We start from the raw sequence: 21,846 nt of genomic DNA, 5'->3' as shown, positions 1-21,846 counted from the left end.
GGTCTTCAAGAACATGCGAGTGTAAAAAATGAAGATTGTGAATTTTCTCCTTCACTTTGCTGCTATTCCTGTAAAACACCTAAAGGGTTAAAAGGCTGATTGAATGTCATTTTGAATACTTTGGGGGGTGCAGTTTTTATAATGGGGTCATTTGTTGGGTATTTCTAAGATGAAGACCCTTCAAATCCACTTAAAATTTTGTGAAAAATTGGAAAATTGCTGCTGAACTTTGAAGCCCTCTGGTGTCTTCCAAAAGTAAATTTTCTAATTTTTCATCAAATTTTGGGATTTTTCACCAAGAAAGGATGCAAGTTACCAAAAATTTTACCACTATATTAAAGTAGAATATGTCACGAAAAAAGAGTCTCGGCATCAGAATAACTAAAAGCATTCCAGAGTTATTAATGTTGAAAGTGACAGTGGTCTAATGTGCAAAAAATGGCCAGGTCCTAAGGTGTAAAATGGCTGGGTCCTTAAAGGGGTACTCCGCCCCTAGACATCTTATCCCCTATCCAAAGTATAGGGGATAAGATGTCAGATCGCCGGGGTCCCGCTGCTGGGGACCCCGAGGATTGCTGCTGCAGCACCCCGCTATCATTACTGCACAGAGCAAGCTCGCTCTGCATGTAATGATGGGCAATACAGGGGCCGGAGCATCATTACGTCACAGCTCCGCCCCTCGTGAGTTCATGGCCCGCCCCCATCAATACAAGTCTGTGGGAGGGGGTGTGGCGGTCATCACGCCCCCTGCCATAGACTTGCATGAAGGGGATGGGCCGTGATGTCATTAGGGGCGGAGCCATGACGTCACGCTGCTCCGGCCCCTGTATCGCCCGTCATTACGCACAGAGCGAACTCGCTCTGTGCCGTAATGATGGTGGGGTGCCGCAGCGGTGATCCCCGGGGTCCCCAGCAGCGGGACCGCGGCAATCTAACATCTTATCCCCTATCCTTTGGATAGGGGATAAGATGCCAGGGGCGGAGTACCCCTTTAAAGGAGTAGTCCAGTGGTGACCCAGTGGTGAACAACTTATCCCCTATCCTAAGGATAGGGGATAAGTTGCAGATCGCGGGGGGTCCGACTGCTGGGGCCCCCTGCAATCTCCTGTACGGAGCCCCGACAGCCCGCGGGAAGGGAATCGGCAATCTCCGGCTCTGCCATGGAGATGTATTGAGGGGGCGTGTCGGCCGCCGCTTCGTGCGGGGGTCGACACCCGCTATCTGGCCGGAGAGCCTGGCCCCTGTACAGAGAGATCGCATGGGGCCCCAGCGGTCGGACCCCCCGCGATCTCAAACTTATCCCCTATCCTTAGGATAAGGGATAAGTTTTTCACCACTGGACTACCCCTTTAAGGACTGTAGGTTTGCTTCCCTGTGCTATAAAGGAGTATATATTGTCTTGTGCACAGTGCACTTCAATAAAGTCAATCCCAGTTACCTGCATGTCTAAAATGATTCTATTGCATATACCAACAAAGGTACACCTCCCTAGACAACTCAACGATGTGGACCCTTGGGTCAAGGATTTCCTACAATTGTGCAGACCCCCATTTACAAAAGTTGCAGGAACATATACAGGGTTAGCCAGACTCAAAAGCCACCTGTGACCACACTAGAGACGTTACCTAAGGGACTACTATTCTCGGCTGCCCTGAGTTTCGTCACCCATCCTCCTTGTTGACAAAACACATTGGGGGAGATTTATCAAAACCTGTGCAAAGGAAAAGTTGCCCAGTTGCACATATCAACCAATCAGATTGCTTCTTTCATTTTGTAGAGGCCTTGTTAAAAATGAAAGAAGCGATCTGATTGGTTGCTATGGGCAACTGGTCAACTTTTCCTTTGGACAGGTTTTGATAAATCTCCCCATAGTGGCCAGAATGAAAACTGCAAGACTTCAGAATTATAAAAAAAAAATAGATAATAAAACACCAAAGTCGAAAAGAAATTACCAAAAGTAAAAAAATATATATATCTTTAGAGCTTCGCTTGGGTCCACCATCACAAACTCCATTCAGGGCCTGTACGGTCCATTGCACAACAGAGACCTACAGTGGTGACAAGCTGGAACGTGTAAAATGAATAAATGAACTACTGTGTTTCCCCAAAAAAAGTACCTACCCTGAAAATAGGCCCTAGCCGGATTATCGGGGTGGACTGCAATATAAGCCCTACCCCGATAATAAGACCTAGACCAGTGGTCTCCAACCTGCGGACCTCCAGATGTTGCAAATGTTTGCAACATCTGGAGGTCCACAGGTTGAAGACCACTGACCTAGACAATGCCCAGGCTGCAAATATTAAAAAACAATCTTTAACTTACCTTCGTCCTCCATTCCCCCGTTGCTAAGGAACCGGCCTCACTGTCCTCCGCTGTTTTCGCTTGCCGGCCGGCTTCTTACATGACAGTCGGCTCAGCCTATCATCGGCCGAGGCGGGACATCGCTGCGGCCGGTGATAGGCTGAAGGCTCTGAGACGTCACAACACCAGGAAGCAGCAAGAACAGCGGAGGGACCATGAGGCCGGTGCCTTAGCAACGGGGGAACGGAGGACGAAGGTAAGTTAAATATTGCTTTTTAATATGTGCAGACCGGGCACAGGAATAGATACAGCGCAGCGGCTGATAATTATTTGGCAGGGGGGGGAGAGAAGCTGCGCTCGCGGGTGACAAATGATCAGTACCACGATGTGGGGATTGTGGGGTGCAGCGCTGGGCTGATAAACCGGCGGGGGGGGAGGGTTAGGGACATTGGGGGGGCATTTACACCCCCCCCATTATCATTATGTGATATGCGCAGCTCGCGCATATCACATGATGATAATGGGGGGGGGGGTAAATACCGTGGAACCGCCATGTTGTTCAGTGTGCATACCATATATAAATAGATAAATAAGCCCTACCCTGAAAATTAGCCCTAGTGTGTTTTTTTGTGGCTAAAATTTATATAAGACCCGGTCCTATTTTCGGGGAAACACGGTATAATACCAGTTCTATAGTTTCTGGTAACACAAAGAGCTTATAAATATTCCTCTGTGTATAAGCGCTGAATGCACAGTCCACTGCTAACGTAACACAAGGATCATGGCATAGATATAAGATACAAATACATTGTTGCTTTCTTTGTGACTCAATATCCATCTCAGATCAAGAGCCTTTGCTTCTGAAGCGTTCTTGAGGCATGTTTGAAGTATACTTTCAAGATGGCTATATGAATGGAACCCTGTTCAAAGCTTCAGAAGTGTGTGTCTCCTCATGCACCTAGTTCAATAGCTTCAAAAGTGGATTTGTGCACTTGTCCCCAGTTCAGAAGTGGGGATTAATTATACCTACCTGACCTGAAGTGCATTGGAGAACGAAGAACACTGTGTATTATGGGATATTGCTCAGCACATGGGCTTCAATATCTGAGTCAATATCCATTATAGATAACTAATACCCATTAAAGGACATTAGGGGGGTATTTATCAATTTTGTCTGTTGACAGTTTCTTTTTATCCTTTTTTTTTTCCCCTTTGGTTTTCGTGGACATGCACCAAATTTTTAAATTGGTGCAAGTTGTTAGTAATTTTGGCTCAAATGTTGACATCAGCTGTTTACAGTGCCTTTTAGGGTGCATGCATACCACGTTTTTGCTATACAGTTCCCGTATAAAACCGTACTAAAACGTATTGAAAACCGGAGGTATTGACTTAACATTGCAAACCGTATTGCAAACGCATCATACGGTTATGTCCGTTTGGCGACTTTTACGGTTGGGCCCGGTTTTTCAGCCGTGTTCGCAACCGGAGTATACAGCGTTTTTAGGTCCGGTTGACCAACCGTATCCTAACCGGATACGTTTTTATTAACATAGAAGTCAATGAGAACCGGACTAAACCGTATGAGTGTACGGTTGGATCCGTTTTAATCCCTCCGTTTAATCCCTCCGCCGAAAACACCACCCACCTTCTAGAATGTTCTTTCTGGAAAAACTTTATTTAAAAACAAGGCGAACATTTACAGACGTATATGTTTTTTTAGGGTGAAAACGGTACAACCGGATTAAACCGTACATCACGATTCAAACCGGATAGAGGTTGATCTATGTGCACACGGTTTAATACGGTTGAGTCCGGATTTTGCCTATCCGTTTTTTTACAAAAAACCTGATACGGGAACTGGATAGCAAAAACGTGGTGTGCATGCATCCTTACACAGAACTTACCACCACAGAGGATGCGTATTTTACCCTGTAGAGCAGCCATTTTGGAGTCCCTCCTGCAGTATATCAGCAAGCGACATGAGTTATTTTCTTTTGAGGGGTTTATAGCCACCATGTGAAATGGATTTTATTTTCAACTTGAGTATTATTATTATTTTGGTTACTTAAGTGCAGTGGTCTTCAACCTGCGGACCTCCAGATGTTGCAAAACTACAATTCCCGGCATGCTGGGAGTTGTAGTTTTGCAACATCTAGAGGTCCGCAGGTTGGAGACCACTCCTTTAGTGCTTTACCTTTCCTGAACCTGTGTGGCCATGTCCAATGCTGGCTCAACGGAGGGTGAAGGTCCCTCAGAGACAACTATGTCGCAGGATAGTATTGCGCAGCCCTGGAGGCGTCGCTGCTTTTGACAAAAAAAAAAAAAATGTTTAATGTATTTTGATACCTTTACATTTTCTGAGATTGCTAAGTGTGTTTACCATGTGCAAAATTTCTTGGCGGTGATTTGCGCCAAGAAAAAAACAAAGATCGATTGGCGCAAATGAAAAGTTAAAGTCACACACAGGACCATGTGATTTTGAGAAAGTTGTAAAAATGACGGTGGAGAAGATGCGCCAAACTTTGGCGCAAAAAGACACTGGGGGACAATAATGGTGTAGCAATGTGTGATTTTATGTATGTTTTTTTGCGTCAAATGGAGCATATTTGCGCCAAAATGATCAATTGTCGTAGGCAAGTTTGTAATTTTGGCACAAATGTAGCCCTACAAAAGGCGCAGACCCCAGAATTCCAGGCAGTAAATCTGACTTTGGGACGTTCTATTGTTGTAGCTATTTTCTCTGTCACTTTTAATCATGGTGTAGATTTGCGCCTAAATGAAGGTATTTGCGCCTAAACTTGCGCCAAATCGAAAAGTCGCAATTAATGAATTCCAGACCAAAGAATGATTGTAACTGAAATCACGACTAACAAAGTGAAATCAGTGATTTTGTTCTAAACCATTTGGCGCAATTGTTTGTCGCAAAAAGTCACATAAAAGGAGATTTCAGACAAATCACAGTCAAAAGGTAAAATCCTTCATACATACCCCCTACTGTGCCGAAGTATTGCACCAAAGTAACGTGAAAAAAAAAAAAAAACATAAATCCTTTAATAAATACCCCCCAATATGTAAGAATTCCTTTATACAGAGATAAATATCACTACATAGAAAATTAAACTCCTCCTGCGGAACCAGACTTTCTCAGATTTTGCAAGAAATGTCTTCTCCTATCTATCCCCGATTCCCTGCAGGTCCTGCTGTAGCTAATGTTGCTGCTTCTTCCGATCCCTTATCTCTTCTACCTACTTCGGAGTTTAGGGGTTGGATAAAGACCTACTTGCACAACACAGCCCTAGCACTATGAACGTTTCTGGAACACCCCTTTAATAAGTACAAAAATTCCACAAAAAGCAGCATTTTCCTATTGTGAATATGACATAATTCTGGTGCAATTGGAGCCAAAAAACAAAAACTGGTATACACGCATTGCACCATGTTTGTTAGGGGGAGAATTTATCAATGCTTAAACTAGACCAGGCTCGTTCATAAAGGGAAAGTTGTTTAGTGGGAAAGAAGGCATTGCTTGCCTAAAAGGGTTGTGTGCCAAAACTATGCCAAAATTCTTGCACAAATTGAGCAAATCTTAAAAGTTTAGGAATTCTGTCTAGGAATTAGTCATCTTTAGTTAATCTGCCCCAGAGCATGAAGCCACTCTTTTTCATGTTTTTTTGTGACTTGCAAGTTGCTCTCTCTTTGACAGATCCATATACTATAAATAAATCAGCAGTGTGCATGGGCGAGACACTACATTTTTAAGGGCCCCTGTTCTGGAGATCTGACACTGTTCCCCTATCTTGAGGGTACAGCCCATGTATCGCCTATGCATTGTATTTCACACTGCACAAAATCTGCTCTTGCAGCGGGAAATATGCTGCTTAACCCCCGATCACCATACACGCAGGGCTTTCTGGCAGCAGCCCTGTGTGTGCAGTGAGTTTTGGAGGCGGGGCCGCATGCCGGCATCACTGTGACACGCGGCCTCTCCTCCAAAACATACTGCACACATAGGGCTACCGCTGGAAAGCCCTGTGTGTGTGGAGATCTGGGATTACGCATCATATTTCCTGCTGCAGCAGCAGATTTTGCCCAGCGTGAAATACGCTGCATAAGCGGTATGTGGGACCGTACCCTAAGAATAGGGATAAGATCACTTTTGTATGTCTGCTCGTAGCAGCAGATTTCTAGAGTGGGAAATCCGCCCTGTGTGTGTGGTGATCTGGGATTATGCATCATATTTCCCGCTGCAGCAGCAGATTTTGCACAGCGTGAAATATGCTGCGTAAGCAGTATGTGGGACCGTATCCTAAGAATAGGGGAAAAGATCACTTTTGTGTGTGTGCTCATAGCGGCAGATTTCTAGAGTGGCAAATCCGCCACTGCATGCAGATACACAAAGAGACCCGGCCTGAGCCACGAGCATGCTCTGCAGTCCCTCTATGGCTGCCGTCAGCGCAATCACAGCATCAAATATGCTGCAAATGTGCCCCATATGACTTTGCCCTTAAAGGGGTATTCCGCTGGAAAACATTTTTTTAAACTCAACTGGTGCCAGAAAGTTAAACAGATTTGTAAATTACTTCTATTAAAAAATCTTAATCTTTCCAGTACTTATCAGCTGCTGTATGCTCCACAGGAAGTTGTTTTCTTTTTGAATTTCCTTTCTGCCTGACCACACTGCTCTCTGCTGACACCTCTGTCCATTTTAGTTACTGTCCAGAGTAGAAGCAAATCCCCAATGCAAACATATGCTGCTCTGGACAGTTCCTGACATGGACAGAGGTGTCAACAGAGAGCACTGTGGTCAGACAGAAAGAAAATTCAAAAAGAAAATAGCTATTTGCGGTGCATACAGCAGCTGATAAGTACTGGAAGGATTAAGATTTTTAAATAGAAGTAATTAAAAAATCTGTTTAACTTTCTGGCATCAGTTAATTAAAAAAAAAAAATGTTTTCCAGTGGTGTACCCCTTTAATTAAAAATTATTTAGGTTTAATAGCCATCAAAGAAAACAGAATTCTTCCAATACATTCCTTTTATTTACAGGCTACTGAGGTCTGCAGTCTGCTGATGAATTTAAAGGACAATAAAAATATTTTAGAGAGTTGCTTGTATTGTCATTTTCTAATATAAATTACATAACTATATAAAATAATCAAAACAAATGTATAATAAATCTATAATATAAACCACTGTACACTGTGTGGACCAATTTTGAATGCTCATGTTGTATTCTAGAAATGTAACTTAAAGCTCCTGAGTCCCATTTACTCACTTACTTATTATCATTTGAGACAGAGGGACCATTGGACATGCACAGTTATTATGGCTCCTGTGTGACTTTAACTTTTGTAACCCTTAGGCTAGGTTCACACTACGGAATTTCCGCCTGCAATTCCGCTTTGAAACTGTAGAAATTCCGCTTACTAAAATGTATAGTGTAGTGAATGGGTTTCCGTTCACAAATTCACACTTCAGAATTTGTGAAGCGGAATTTGTGAATGGAAAATCCGCTTTAAAATTTCCGCCTGAGGAATGGCGTTGCTCATTCTTCAGGCGGAAATACTCAAAGAACACATTGCAGTCTATTGGAAACTGCAGTGTCCGCGTGGTCCTAGCGCCGACTGATTCAGTCAGTGCTGTCCGTATTCGGAATCTCCGGGTGGAAATTTTCTGCTCTGAGATTCCGCAGTGTGAACCTAGCCTAAGGCTGGATTCACACTGTGGAATTTCTGGGCAGAATTTCTGCCTGAGACCAAGCTGGCGGCACAAGGACTGCACGGACTGCATTGCTGTCCCCATGTCAGTTCAAATACATTCCTGAGCAGATCTCCCAAAAGATCTATCCAGAAATGCATTGCCGTCTATGGAGACGGCAATGCAGACTGTGCGGTCCTAGTGCCATCGGTTAAATCTCCGGCAGAAATTCTGCCCAGAAATTCCGTAGTGTGAACTTAGCCTAAGGGTCTATTCAGATGGCAGAATTTCCCGCTTGAGGAATTCCTCCTCAAATTAAAGCCCAATACACTCCCATTCACACTTCTGAAGAATTTCTGCTTGGATTCCACACCAATTCAGTACAAAATACACATAAATGGAAGCGGAATTGGGGCAGATGAGAGGAAATTCTGCCATGTGAATAGACGCTAAGGCTAGGTGCAGACTACGGAATTTCCGACAGTCTGTCTGCAAAATTTTCCGCGACTATTTTTTGCCTCCAAAGGCGTTTTTCAGTGTCATGCGTAATTTTGTCATTACCGCGAGTAATCGGCCTCTATTTCGAATGGAAATGATGCCACCAAATCCGCCTTTTGGACCATGTGATCACATGACCCGACCCAGGCGTATTTAAAAGGAAGAATGTGGGCTAGTCCAAGAACCAGTGGGCTGATCATATTAAAATTTCTGACTCAAATCCATACGGATTTTCCATATGTAATCCGCTTTCAATCTGCCTACGTTCTGCGTTCGAACAAAAATCCGCCGGGAAATGAGAGTCCCATTGAAGTCAATGGGATTCTGCTGCGGAAATCCATCTGAAGAAAGAGCACCTCCTTTCTTCATGTGGAAATTTTCAAGTAGAAATTAGGCACGCAAATTCCGAGTGAAAAAATACGAAGTTTGAACAGGGGCACGGAAATCCCATTGACTCGCATGTACTTTTTAGCAAGCGGAATTTCGGACGGAAATTTTGAAACGGAATTTCTGTCGGAAATTCCGTAGTCTGAACCTAGCCTTATTGTTAAATCCTGGATGTTTATCTCAGCTGGTCATTTGTTCCTTACTTTGGAAATAAATTTTTTTCATATTCTCTTTTCACCATATTATAGACCCCAAAACTGGAAGAGCAGAAAGGTAGCAGCCAGAAAAATAAGGTGGGTGAATCATGAGCAAAATGTAACAGTATTATTTATCCATGTTACCAATTCATCCGTGACTCTGATGTTGAGAAACAGATAACAACATTGTTAATTTTCCCGTCTGCTGAGATTTCTGTTACCCTTTTTGATTGGTCATTCTAGTTGTATGCTGGGTATGGTAGTTAAAGAGGTTAACCAGAAGCTGATATTTCCTTTAAAAAACAAACAAACAGCACCACCCCTGTCCTCAGGTTGTGTGTGGTATTGCAGCTCAGTTCCTTTGAAGTGAAGAAAGTCAAGTTGTAATACCACACACAACCTGAGGACAGGGGTGGTGCTGTTTTTGGAAGGCATTAGATCTGGTTTCCTTTTCCTGGATAATCCTTTTCACATCAGCACTGCAATGCTGTTTGTTGTAAGGAGTGTTTATGGATTTATAATCTGCTCCTATAATTTAATGCCCTTGGTTTATGAATTGAAATAGGTGTTATTTGTGCCTGTATTATGACTGCAATATGCATCAAATGACTTGAATTGATACAGTGATCTACTGAGCATTTTTGAAGTTAGCTTAAAAGTGGTTATCCGGCAGGAGGGTAGGGGTGTGGGATTCTTAGCTATGCCCATTTTGTGGTATATAAAAAAAAAATATATATATATAAATAAACATCTACTTACCTCCAGCACTCCCATGGTGCCTCTGGTGTCCTTCTCCGGTCTCCAGGTGCAATTCTCTTCCTGATCTGCAGAGTGACGTACCAGGCCCAGGATCACCCAGGCCCAATGTATCATACTGCTGCTCAGTGATAGGCTGACCAAGGCGGAACATCATTGTGTCTCATGCTGTCCATAAGTCCTTATTTATGACAGCTGGAAAACTCAGTTAACCATTTGTGGACTGCCAGATAGTCTAGCCAGTCCGCAAGTGACTTCGTAAGGATGCTCCTGACTGTCCATGAAAAGTCGTAGAGCTGCAGGAGAAGAGAGTGACATAGAAAAGGCAGTAATCTTTAATAGAGATGTGCAAACTTTTCAAATGTTGGCTTGGTAGGTTTGCCAAACCTCAGCAATATCCCTAACACTTATGTATAACACCATATAAGGTATGAAATCACAAAACGGAATATCTGAGTGGAATCCGCAAGAAAAAAATGGGATTCTGCTGCACTGTGCACACAACATATACTGCCGAAATCTTTATTCCGGACTCCACCTAAAGAATTTGCTCGAAAATGCATTGACTTCTATGGAAAAGAGCCTGGCAGGCAGCCTGAGCAACCCTGATGCCCTGACCGGCTGCCCCAGCTATAAATCTGCCCATGCCCTATCCTCTGTTTTGTGGTTAGAATACCCCTTTATTCCTTAATTCTACAGTATTTATGCACCTCATTTATATTTGGAACTAAGTACCATCCCTTCCACATGTTTAGATATTCATTCCTGATGTAATATAGATGGTAAACTAATTATATTTTATATTTTTTTCTTACCAGCCATTACAGACTAGATTTCTAAACACTGTGAGTTCTTAAAGGGGTACTCCCGTGGAAAACTTTTTTTTTTTTTTTTTTTTATCAACTGGTGCCAGAAAGCTAAACAGATTTGTAAATTACTTCAATTAAAAAATCTTAATTCTTCCAGTACTTATTAGCTGCTGAATACTACAGAGGAAATGGTTTTCTTTTTGGAACACAGAGCTCTCTGCTGACATCATCACCACAGTGCTCTCTGCTGACATCTCTGTCTGTTTTAAGAACTGTCCAGAGTAGGAGAAAATTCCGATAGCAAAAATATGCTGCTCTGGGCAGTTCCTGAAATGGACAGAGATGTCAGCAGAGGGCACTATGGTCATCATGTGAGCAGAGAGCACTGTGTTCCAAAAAGAAAACCATTTCCTCTGTAGGAAAAAGTACTGGAAAGATTAAGATTTTTAAATAGAAGTAATTTACAAATCTGTTAAACATTCTGGCACCAGTTGATTTAAAAAAAGTTTTCCACAGTAGTACCCCTTTAAGATCATTTATTTAAAGGAGTACTCCACTGGAAAACATTTTTTAATCAATAGATGCCAGAAAGTTAAACAGATTTGTAAATGACTTCTATTTAAACATCTTAATCCTTCCAGTACTTATCAGCTGCTGTATGATACAGAGGAAGTTCTTTCTTTTTGAATTTATTTTCTGTCTGGCGACCGTGCTCTCTGCTGACACCTCTGTCCATGTCAGGAACTGTCCAGAGAGGTTTGCTATTGGGATTTGCTTTTACTCTCGACAGTTCCTAAAATGGACAGAGGTGTCAGCAGAGAGCACTCTGGTCAGACAGAAAGGAAATTCAAAAAGAAAAGAACTTCCTCTGGATAATACAACAGCTGATAAGTACTGTAAGGATTAAGATTTTTGAATAGAAGTCATTTATAAATCTGTTTAACTTTCTGGCACCAGTTGAAAAATGTTTTCCAGCGAAGTACCCCTTTAAAGCTTGTTACAAGTTCAAACACCTTCAAAGCGGGAACATAAAAAGACATGCAAGTCATCTGTGTTCCATAAGCCCACATTTGCCCATAGCACCTGCCTTTAATGTGCCCCTCGGACCTGCCCCTGCCATTTGTTAGTGTTGATTTGTTTTCATAGGTTATGGCTCTTGTTTCATTGTGTGCAATAACCCTTGCATTGCTGTGTGATGACCCTCTCTCGGCTCTGCAGGTCATGCTGCCATTTAGTTGCTGAATTTTATATTGTGGAATATGTACCCTGTAGCTATCACTTGTTGAAGACATACTGGCAATAATAAAACATACGTCTATGTGAGCACAGGCAAAACCATCAACTTTTGAGACTCTATTGCGGTCTCCACACAGGAGTCTGATCATAATAGAATCCAAAATTTGCTTTAGAAAAGTTGGTAATACGTTTCGTAAATATTCCCCTTTGGGCCATTTCTCTATTTTTCTGAATTGTCAGCAACGGATATTGTTTTCATAGAATCCTCAGGGTAGCAAGAAAGCAGACAGCAAGCGCTTCTTTCTCCAGCCCATTACCAGACACGAGCAGCAGGAAGGCAATAAATCCTTATCTTCATTATATCCACTATTTCAGGCAGTTACATCTCAGTTCATCACACTTGTCAAAGAGCAGCTTCAGATCCAGGCAGACACCTCGCCCCTTATTACACAGATGGATTCATGTCAGCCTTAACTATCTATTTAAGGAATAGGCATTATCCTCCGAATGTCTGCAGATACTGTAAACTAATCCCAACTGGATTTTCTCAGCCAACACTAAATATACTAGCCACTTTTAGACAAATGGAAATTAAATGGGTCAGGTAGTGGACCAATTTTGGCCTTTTACCAAGTCTGCTTATATGGCCTGAAGTAGAGAAAATGTTAAAATATATTTCAAGTCATCTGGAAAAAAAAGAAACACTAGAGATGGGCGAATCGAAGCAGAGTAAGAGTAATCGAATTTCATGAAAAATTTTATTCTGAACAAATCCTAATTTCCTCTCGCTTCATGGTAATGAATCGTTTCATTCACTACATTTTGTGCGGGCCGGAGGGCTAAAATGGCGGCTACACGTCTGAGGACATAGGGCAAGGAAGTCTGGGAAGGCGGGTAGCCGGGATCACCCTGAATCACATAGCGGCATGCAGCCTATCAGCATCCAGCCAGTCCTGTGATGTCACAGCCCTGCATATTCGGCAGCCATTGACGAAGACAGGCATTTCCGAGAGCAGAGATTGTGTGCGCGCACTAATCACCGTTACTGACAATACTGCGAATCCATTCACCTCAATCCCGCATTCGTTCTGGCTAGAGAGAGAGCAGACACTGTGATGTCACTAATCAGTGTTACTGAATATACAGATCAGCATAGGGGAAATCCATTGACCTCAAGCCCACATCACTGCAGGCAGGCAGGGACAGTTTAGAAGTAATTTTTTCGGCGAATCGGCCAAATTGAATATTTGTCTAAAAAAACCATTTGGGTTTTGCATCATGGGGCCTAGAATAAAATTGCTATAATTGTATTTTCTTGTGTAAACCCCCTACATGCAGTTATGGTGCATCACTTGTTCCATTGACCTATGCTGCCCAGATCACTGCACTGTCCATAATGATGTTTTAAAGGCTATAAATACTGTAACATTCTTTGGCTTTTAGTAGGTAATACACGTTTCAATGTACATACCTCATAACTATTCTCATTCCTACACCACTCTCTGTTTACTATCCTGTTTTAAACCCTCAAGCTACACAAATACTTAAAAAACAGGACTATTTAGTTAATACTACCCAAATGGTCTATTTTTCGTATTATAAGACAGTTTCATAATACTGTAACACTGTAGTAACATAATTATGTATTTGAATATTATGCAGCTGCCTTATACTGATCTTTGGCAAATTGACCATTTGGGTGATATTTATAGTCCAGGTTACTGATCGATTTATGGTGAACCATATAGACTATGGGCACGCCCAGTCCTCTCCATTGTATGCAATGTCTGTGTTGTCAGTGCCATACTCAGGCTGTCAAACAAACATAGTCAGGCTTAAGTAGGCATAATTATGGGCCAAATAGGTGTGATTACATTGAAGGGCACAGTGACTACTTCTGAAAGTCTCACCATCCCAGGGACTACTTGATCCAGCATTTGAAACATATTCTTTGCAAGTAAAACGTGTCGGTGCAGGTTACAGGGGGTCCATACTGATAACAGGTTCTCTTTACACACCTTCTATACAGGATGTGTTTTAAAATAAGTAGATTTATAATAGGATTTAAAATATGTAGATTTATAATAGGATTTTTGCAAATATTTGTGTTGCATTTTTTATTTTAATTCCAGCTTTTCTGTAGGATTGCACTGGTAAGGGATTATCCCCATTTGATTACTTTGCGATTTGTAAACATGGACACATCTAAATAGCAGCACCAGCATGGACACATAGGGCAGATATTCTGAGAGACCACCAGGAAGCACCGTAATGTATATGACAGCAATATCTTCACACAGGAACATTTTTTGCAAACTGGGTGTTGTTATTCTTCCAATTGACTCATATTTTTTTCTTTTTTTGCTTGATCTGAAACAGGAATGTAATACTGAATTGTATACTACCACTTGATGTTGTTTGATAGAAAAAAGGGTACTGCAGAGAAAAATAATGAGGTGGCCCAGTACGGGATGGTGTTTCCCTGTACCTCTCCTGCCCTATCAGGCAGTGTCCCTTCATGTCCCCATGATCCCCCCCCCCCCCTCCAGTGTTACCCACAGTGTACATATGTTATACATTAAAAGTGTAATGTTTCTTTAATTGCTATGATCATGTGATTGTTACCCAGGAGACAATAGTGACCAGGTGACCCCCCCCCCAAGTGACCTATGGGCTCCTTGCACCGCCTCCCTATATAATCAGGGGAGGGGCTGCAATCTCTCTCTTCCAGCATTCTTTCTCCTGCTGAGGTCAGTGCAGTCATCTCAGTGTGTGTGTCCAGAGCATTGGAGGCCTCAAGCCTAAAGTCTGCAGCCACAAAGTCAGCTCAAGTAAGCTAAAGTCATCATCTTGTCAGTCACATGTCAGTCATCAGTTTAGTCAATTGTCTAGTCACCGTGGCCTGCACTAAAGTGTCTCTACCTACTGCAAGTCCCAGCAAGCCTGCGAGGTCCCCCTGTGTCACTGGTCACCTCCTTGGGATTCTGTCTGTACTGCATAGACTGTGTTATCTGTCTAACCTCAGTAAAGCTACCATTTGTCCGTAACTTGGCATCGGTGTCTTCATTGCCCCCGTGCCTAGCCCAGGACCAGCGGTATTATCTTCGGGTGGTTAAGGCTAAACCATGCCTTGGTGTCACAACAAGAAGGGGTTAATAACATCTGCCCCTTGGGTTATAACATCTACCCTGCATTGTACCCCGCTGACACCACAGTAATTTATCCCCTATCTACAGGATAGGGATAAGTGTCAGATCGTGGAGAGTTTAACTGCTGGGACCCCCCAAGATCTCCTGAATGGGCCCCGGCTTTCTGAGCGGAGCACGTGCTGGGATCGGCATGCACTCCATTCATTTCTATGGGAGCGCTGGAGATTTAGATGTTCTTACCGAGTACAGATGTTCTTACCGAGTCCCATACCTGCTGATAGTTGGAATCTTCTTTTTGAAGGGAATCTGTCATCAGTTTGGATCCCTTATAACCAGCAACAACACGTTTCACTCCCAAAGATGATGTTTGCTTCCATGCTTTCACATGCTGGCTTGATTCTGGTAAAGTGAAGACAATCAGTTTATAAATCTCCTAATCTCCTGCACTGTTTGTAAGTCAGGACACCGTAGTCACCGCATTCCAGGCTATAATCACACCTATTTGTCCCATAAGCATGCCTACACAGCACTTTGGTCTCTTCAGTACTCCTATAGAGAATGAATGGAGTACATGCATGAATGGGTCCCGACTTTCTAAGAGGAATGTGTGCTGGGGTTGGCATGCGCTCCTCTCAGAGAGTCGGGACCCGTTCAGGAGATCGCAGAAGGTCCCAGTGACCTTCTGGGGCCCACTCACGGTCTGACACTTATCCTCTATCCTGTTGATATGAGATAAGTTACTTTTTGCAGCAGTTCCCCTTTAAAGTGTTACTACAGCGGTACTTTTTTTTAAAAATCAACTGGTGCCAGAAAGTAAAACAGACATGCCTCCTCATGTCAGGAACTGTCCAGCTCTGGACAGTTCCTGACATGGACTGAGGTGTCAGCAGAGAGCACTGTGGTCAGACAGAAAAGAAATTCAAAAACAAAAGAAAAATTTTTTTTTCCACGAGAGTACCCCTATAAAGCATACCTGTCAGTAGGAAAACTTTGGTGTAAATAACCACATGGCTAGAGAGAGGTTTTCATCAGGATTCTGGATATACCTTTTTCCATTATCTTTTCTAATGCAAAGATATCAGCCTTTTAGTTTTATTATTATACAAATGAGGCTCCTAAGCCCAGGGGGGTGTTTCCCAGCAAGGCAAGAGCCCAGGTCAGTCTAGGCCATGTCCCCTTTATCTAGTGGCTGTCAGTCACATGGGGTAGGTGAATGCAACCGGGCGGGCTAGTTGGTTGGACATAACTGGGCTCTTGCCATGCTGGGGAACACCCACTTGATTTTTTATCCTCATTTGCATAATAACTAAAAGGTTTATATCTCAAGACTGGGATGGACTATGGTATTTCTGAAGTCAAAAATCTGTTGAAGAGAACATGTTATTGGCTTCATGCTCCCTTATCTGAACAATCTATGATTCACATTGTGACATTCAGTCCCCGGTGGCTTCTCCATGCTCTACCAGCCCTGATTGGTAGATCTCTTCCTAGTTGTGTATAGAGAAGGATCCATAAATCAAACTATCAGTTAAAACTATGATCCTCTTAAAGGGGTATTCCATGATTTTTTATTTTTTTATTTGATTGTGCTATAGAGGCTGTAAAGTTAGTGTAGTTCATAATATAGTGTATGTACCTGTGTTTAATGTCTGGTCTTGCAATTCTTCTGTGATCTTTGTCCCAATGTGTTTTTTTTAGCATACAAAATGAGTGTTGTCTTAGGTTTTCCCAGGTTGCAGTGCAGTCTGAGACATTATATCACTAGTCAGATGTTGAAATGTCTCTTTCAATGGGTGGAGTGACTGATGGGTGGGAAGTAGATCATTCTCCACAGGGCAAGCAGGAAATTGTAGCTTCATAAACAGCACACATAGCTCAGGTGTGCTGCAAAGGGTGAATGACTGATGTGTGAGAGGAAGAAAAGTGACCTCACACCTACAAACAAGGGATTCTGGGACTTGTAGTTGAAGGGAGGGGACTCCAACAGGAAATAGCTATTTCACAAAAAGAATTCAGCAGCGTTATGGCGGACTCACAACACAGCCATTTAGCCCCAAGACAAGAATCAATCCTTCCTAAGCATGTCCATTACTGTCTCACATGTAAGTACTAAAGTCACCATATGGTGGATAACCCCTTTAAATGCTGCAACATTTTAGCTTAAATCATAAACCTTTACATGAAGGGCAGCATGAAACTAATGAAAGGTTCCCTTTGAGGACTTTATATTCTCTTATTGATGAACAACAAACATCTGGCCGGTGTGTTTTAGCAAACAATGACAAAAAAAGAGAGAGAGAAAAAATTCTGCAAATGCATTAATGCATTATGTGAGCTTGACCTTAGGAATTATACTGAGTACACTAGGCTAATGGCATAGCTTCCATGTGGCATTGTTGTGCTTGTACTGTATAAATAATAGCGCACATTCTTTAGCAAATTGTCTGAATTCCCAGTTCTCTTTTATTGATTTACCTTCAGAATCAACTTGTTGGTATAGTGAATAGTTTGCTTCGCCATCTGGCTTAATAAAAGCTCAACTTTGTTTTACAGCGTGCGTTCTGCATTTATAATGTAAGTGAGATTGTACACAGTGGAGTATTATGTTATGTGCTGCTCACACCATTGAGGCATATGAAAAGATGATGAAGAGTAATGTATTATTGAGGCACTACACTGCCTAGGTTAGTTTGGGAGGAGGAAGTAAATAGTCTGATAGCACATCATAACCACACTTTGTTTAGTACCAACTGGTTTGCACCGACGTCACTTTTTATCTTTTTCACCATATGCTGCTTTCCATGCCTAGAGCTCAACAAGGTCATCATTTGGTTGAGTCTTTTACAAAAACGCCCCCCTCTCATTACATAAACATCTAACAGATTGTATCCTTTTATTGGTACAATAGATAGCAATAAAGTTCTTTGTGAACCATGGCATTCTCTGTAACTTCTATTTTGTGGCCTATTCAGTCATCATACAAGTCAGTGTGCGCAGGCACAATAAATTACAACCATACAAAGCATGACAGTACAATATATAGCACAGGCTCCCTAGGCTATACATCATACTACATGCCACACTAACTCTCTGCTTCTACATATATTATAAAAATAACAACAAAATATTACAGTCTGTGATCAAGGAGTGGGTGGGAATTATGGGCAGTAAATCACAGGGCCAAACTACTGAGCACAAATATGGAAAGATGGGAAAAGTAAAGGGGCGTTAGTCTGTCCAAGATGGAATAGTCTCTAAGAAGGCTGTAGATCAGCCTGCAGCAGTCCCAGATGGACATGTTCCCCCTGTTGACGATGAGATGGTTCCTTGCCAGTCATATAACATCCTATTAACAGTGCACGAGACGCCAGTGTGGTGTCGGGTGAGGGTAGTGTGTGAATTAACCTTTTTGTGACGCCAGGGCATGGTTGAACTATACACCACACGAGGTAGACCAACTTCTCCTGTCCCAGGCACGGGGCAAATAATTACTCCGACGCAAGGTTACAGATAACTGGCTTTACTGAGGTTGCAGAGATGGTACAATCCATTGCAGCTCAGATTAGTATGGTGGAGATGCAGGGTGAACTTTGGGAAGCTTATCGGCTTTTTGGGACTTGTTGTTGATTGTGCTGTGTAAGAATGGCTTGACTTGTATGCAACCCACGCTAGACTGTAGCTACTTTGACTTGACTAACTTGACTTGAATTGATCCCCGGACTTTAGTGTTTACCGCCACACTTTGACTTTCTCCCAGGCGCAGGGTTAACTTGTAGTAGATGCATGGACTAGACCTTCTTCAGAATCACCTCCCAGACTCTTTAGACTTCTCTCATAAACTGAACTCTGAACTCTGGTTACACCATATATGGAGCAGATTTGCAGAAGTGCCATTGGGCAGCTAAGTCACATGATTCACCTCTGCATACCCCCCTAACAACAAGGTCCTTAATAACAGGTTTAAGGTTTAAAGTGACAAGTACATAGAAAATACCAATACATTAACCATTGCACAACATTGCGTTATACTGTGAAATATAAAGTCCTGATGTATGTGGGCCCAAGACGGACATTGAAGCAGCATCTGCCACACAAAATGGGCAGGAGTATAGAAGAACACGTTATTCTGTACTGGGTTACCACACCAGGCCTCCTGGATTGCCTCCACATCATGGACCCCAGGAAATAGCCCATAAAGCACCCAATGGTATGATACCAGCCAGACATTGAACAAAAGGACCCTCTAGTGTGTACATTGAAACTTTCCCGGTTAATGTGATGTGAACAGTCCCTAAGATTCAATTAAACGTGGCTGCTTTGTTTTAGAAATAGCATTACACCTATCCTTGAGTTGGTTCTGGTATTGAAGCTCAGCTCCACTAAAGTGAATGAGGCCCTGGAAGAAAGCATCCATTTTTTTTTATCCTATATAATCCAAAGGATCATAGGGACTCTATATGCAATGAAGGTATACTATATTGTGAAGACCCCCCCTCCCCCTCCATAGAGGTAATACTTCTCAATCAGTATCTGTGATACAGAGCCTGATACAGAAGGTTGTGATTTTTGTTTCCATGTGGCAAAAAAAAAATTCTATGGGGAATATTTATCAAAACCTATGCAAAGAAAAATTTGCCCAGTTGCCCATAGCAACCAATTAGATTGCTTCTTTCATTTTTACAGGTCTTCTTTAAAGAAAAAGAAACAATCTGATTGGTTTCTAAGGACAGCTGGGCAAGTTTTCATCTGCACAGGTTTTGATAAATATCCCCCTATATGCCTTTATATGAAATATACAAAACAAGAAACAAAGGCAAATGAGTGACTAAGTGGCAGGTAAGCACTTAGGGGGAGATTTATCAAAACCTGTCCAGAGGAAAAGTTGTTGAGTTGTCCATAGCAACCAATCAGATTGCTTCTTTCATTTTGCAGAGGCCTTTCTAAAAATGAAAGAACCAATCTGATTGGTTGTTATGGGCAACTCTGGGTAACTTTTCCTCTGGGCAGATTTTGATAAATCTCTCCCTTACTGTATTAACCAAATGAAAGAGTATTAGTCCCACAATGTAACACCCAATGTATACCAGCCCATGTGTGAACTCCTACCAAACTACACAAAAAAGCTAAGAAAACTGGAGTAACTTGTGCAATGTTATGTAGCGGGTTTTTGGGAGCGCCCCCTAGTGTCTCTGGGGTCCCTTACCCTAGCTACCTCACTACGCCTGACAGGCGGATCCTGAGCCTCCGCTATCTGGGAGCTGGGGTACATGTCTGCAGCAGTGCCTCCACCCAGTGGAGCATCCGGGATAGGAATGTGGGGTCCCACTGGGAACATACTTGGTACAATGAGACTGACACAGCCTAATGGGAACTAACTTTATATAATAAGTAGCAAAGGAAAAACATACATAGGATAATAAAATAGTGTAACACAGATAGGAATGCAGTGTGAATTTTCCTCACCCACCCACTAGTACACCTGCGGCCCACCCCCTTATCTTTGCCTTAATGGCCGATAGTGCACATAGGAGTGTTGGAGCCCCTATTAAAGTCCTGCTCCGCAGAGTCACTGAAGCAGCCTGTGTTGTACTATCCGCCACTGAACCTCAGAGTCTTTACTTTGAGTAAGGAGACAGGTGCCCTGTAGTGGAACAGGGAAGAGGCTTTATCTTACCCTCACAACACCATTAACTAGGTCAGTCCAGCAGCAGTCTCCTCTCACTGTATTTACAAGACATCTGGACTCAGTGCTTGTCTCTGCCAGCAAGTCTCTCTCAGCTAGTGTGGTCCTGTGTGAAGCAAGTTCTCTCAGCTAGGTGCTGTCTCAGTGGTGCAGTCTTTCACAGCTAGAAGCACGTCTTTTCTCTAGCTAAGCTTGTAGTCGTCTGAGCAAATCCTCATGGCACAGGACCTGTGTGATGTCACAATCATTTGACCGAAGTCTCCACCAATCAACATTATCTCTCATGAAATGGTTGGTAATCATGTGATCACAGCTCCAGTCTTAATTAACAGCATGCTAGTTCGTTTGAGGGCTCCATCCGCCATCTACTGCCAACTCCACAGGGGTTACAATTAAAAGGTATATACTTTATTTTCATGTTAAAATAATATAAAAATGAGGTAGGAATCCACCTATGGGGAAATAAAAGAATGACACCCCATAGATTCACATATAAATAATAACATGAAAGAACAACAATGTATTTCCAATCCCAATGTTTGACAGTGTAATAGATAATAGGATTATACGGTCATGGCCGTAAATGTTGGCACCCCTGAAATTTTTCAAGAAAATGAAATATTTCTCCATTCCCCATTTTTATACTTCATTTTTTAGATTATGTCTATTTTTCTATGTTTTAATTGGCAGATTAAATAGTGAATTGCTGTCCCATTATAGGCTATTCAGTTATATTATATCTACATGGGTTACTATGTCTTCACTGGTTACTTCTGGTACAGTTTGGCTTTTGCCAATAATTCTAATGATATGTGTATGGATCCTTTTTATTTCTCTAGGTGCATCCATTTCCATGATTCATCATTTGTCCTTATCATTGAGGTTAATGGGTGACAGATTGAAAACCCATATGGAAACAAGACCATTTGTCATCAGTTATTCAGTTACTTGAGGTCAATTACAGAAGAGACAAACCTTATGGATAAACACTCAAGTGTTAACGGAGAAATGGGGCTGTGTTATTATTAGGACTATATTTCATTTTGTTTGGTGTAGGTTGACAATCAACAAGTTTTATTCACTATTGTGTCCTTCCATGTGTCATAGGGGGCCATTTATTATTGTCTTTAGA

The 21,846-nt window shown here is 42.3% G+C and overlaps 1 protein-coding gene across 7 annotated transcripts in view; it reads left to right on the top strand.

Moving 5' to 3' along the window:
- Positions 1-21,846, top strand: part of RAP1GAP2 (RAP1 GTPase activating protein 2) — an 882,491-nt gene that overhangs the window by 727,745 nt on the left and 132,900 nt on the right. For 6 of the 7 annotated variants that reach the window (XM_056558445.1, XM_056558442.1, XM_056558446.1 and 3 more), the window contains one exon: positions 9,133-9,177. In XM_056558445.1, the coding sequence (XP_056414420.1) occupies positions 9,133-9,177 (45 nt within the window). Of the gene's footprint in view, positions 1-2,392; positions 2,559-9,132; positions 9,178-21,846 lie in introns of those variants that run through there. The other variant, XM_056558444.1, reaches the window with a different exon arrangement.

The sequence above is a fragment of the Hyla sarda genome, chromosome 2 (genome assembly GCF_029499605.1).
Source record: "Hyla sarda isolate aHylSar1 chromosome 2, aHylSar1.hap1, whole genome shotgun sequence".
Classification (NCBI taxonomy): Eukaryota; Metazoa; Chordata; class Amphibia; order Anura; family Hylidae; genus Hyla; species Hyla sarda.
The sequence above is the reverse complement of the archived record's forward strand: the minus strand, read 5'-3'. Positions and strand labels throughout refer to the sequence as shown.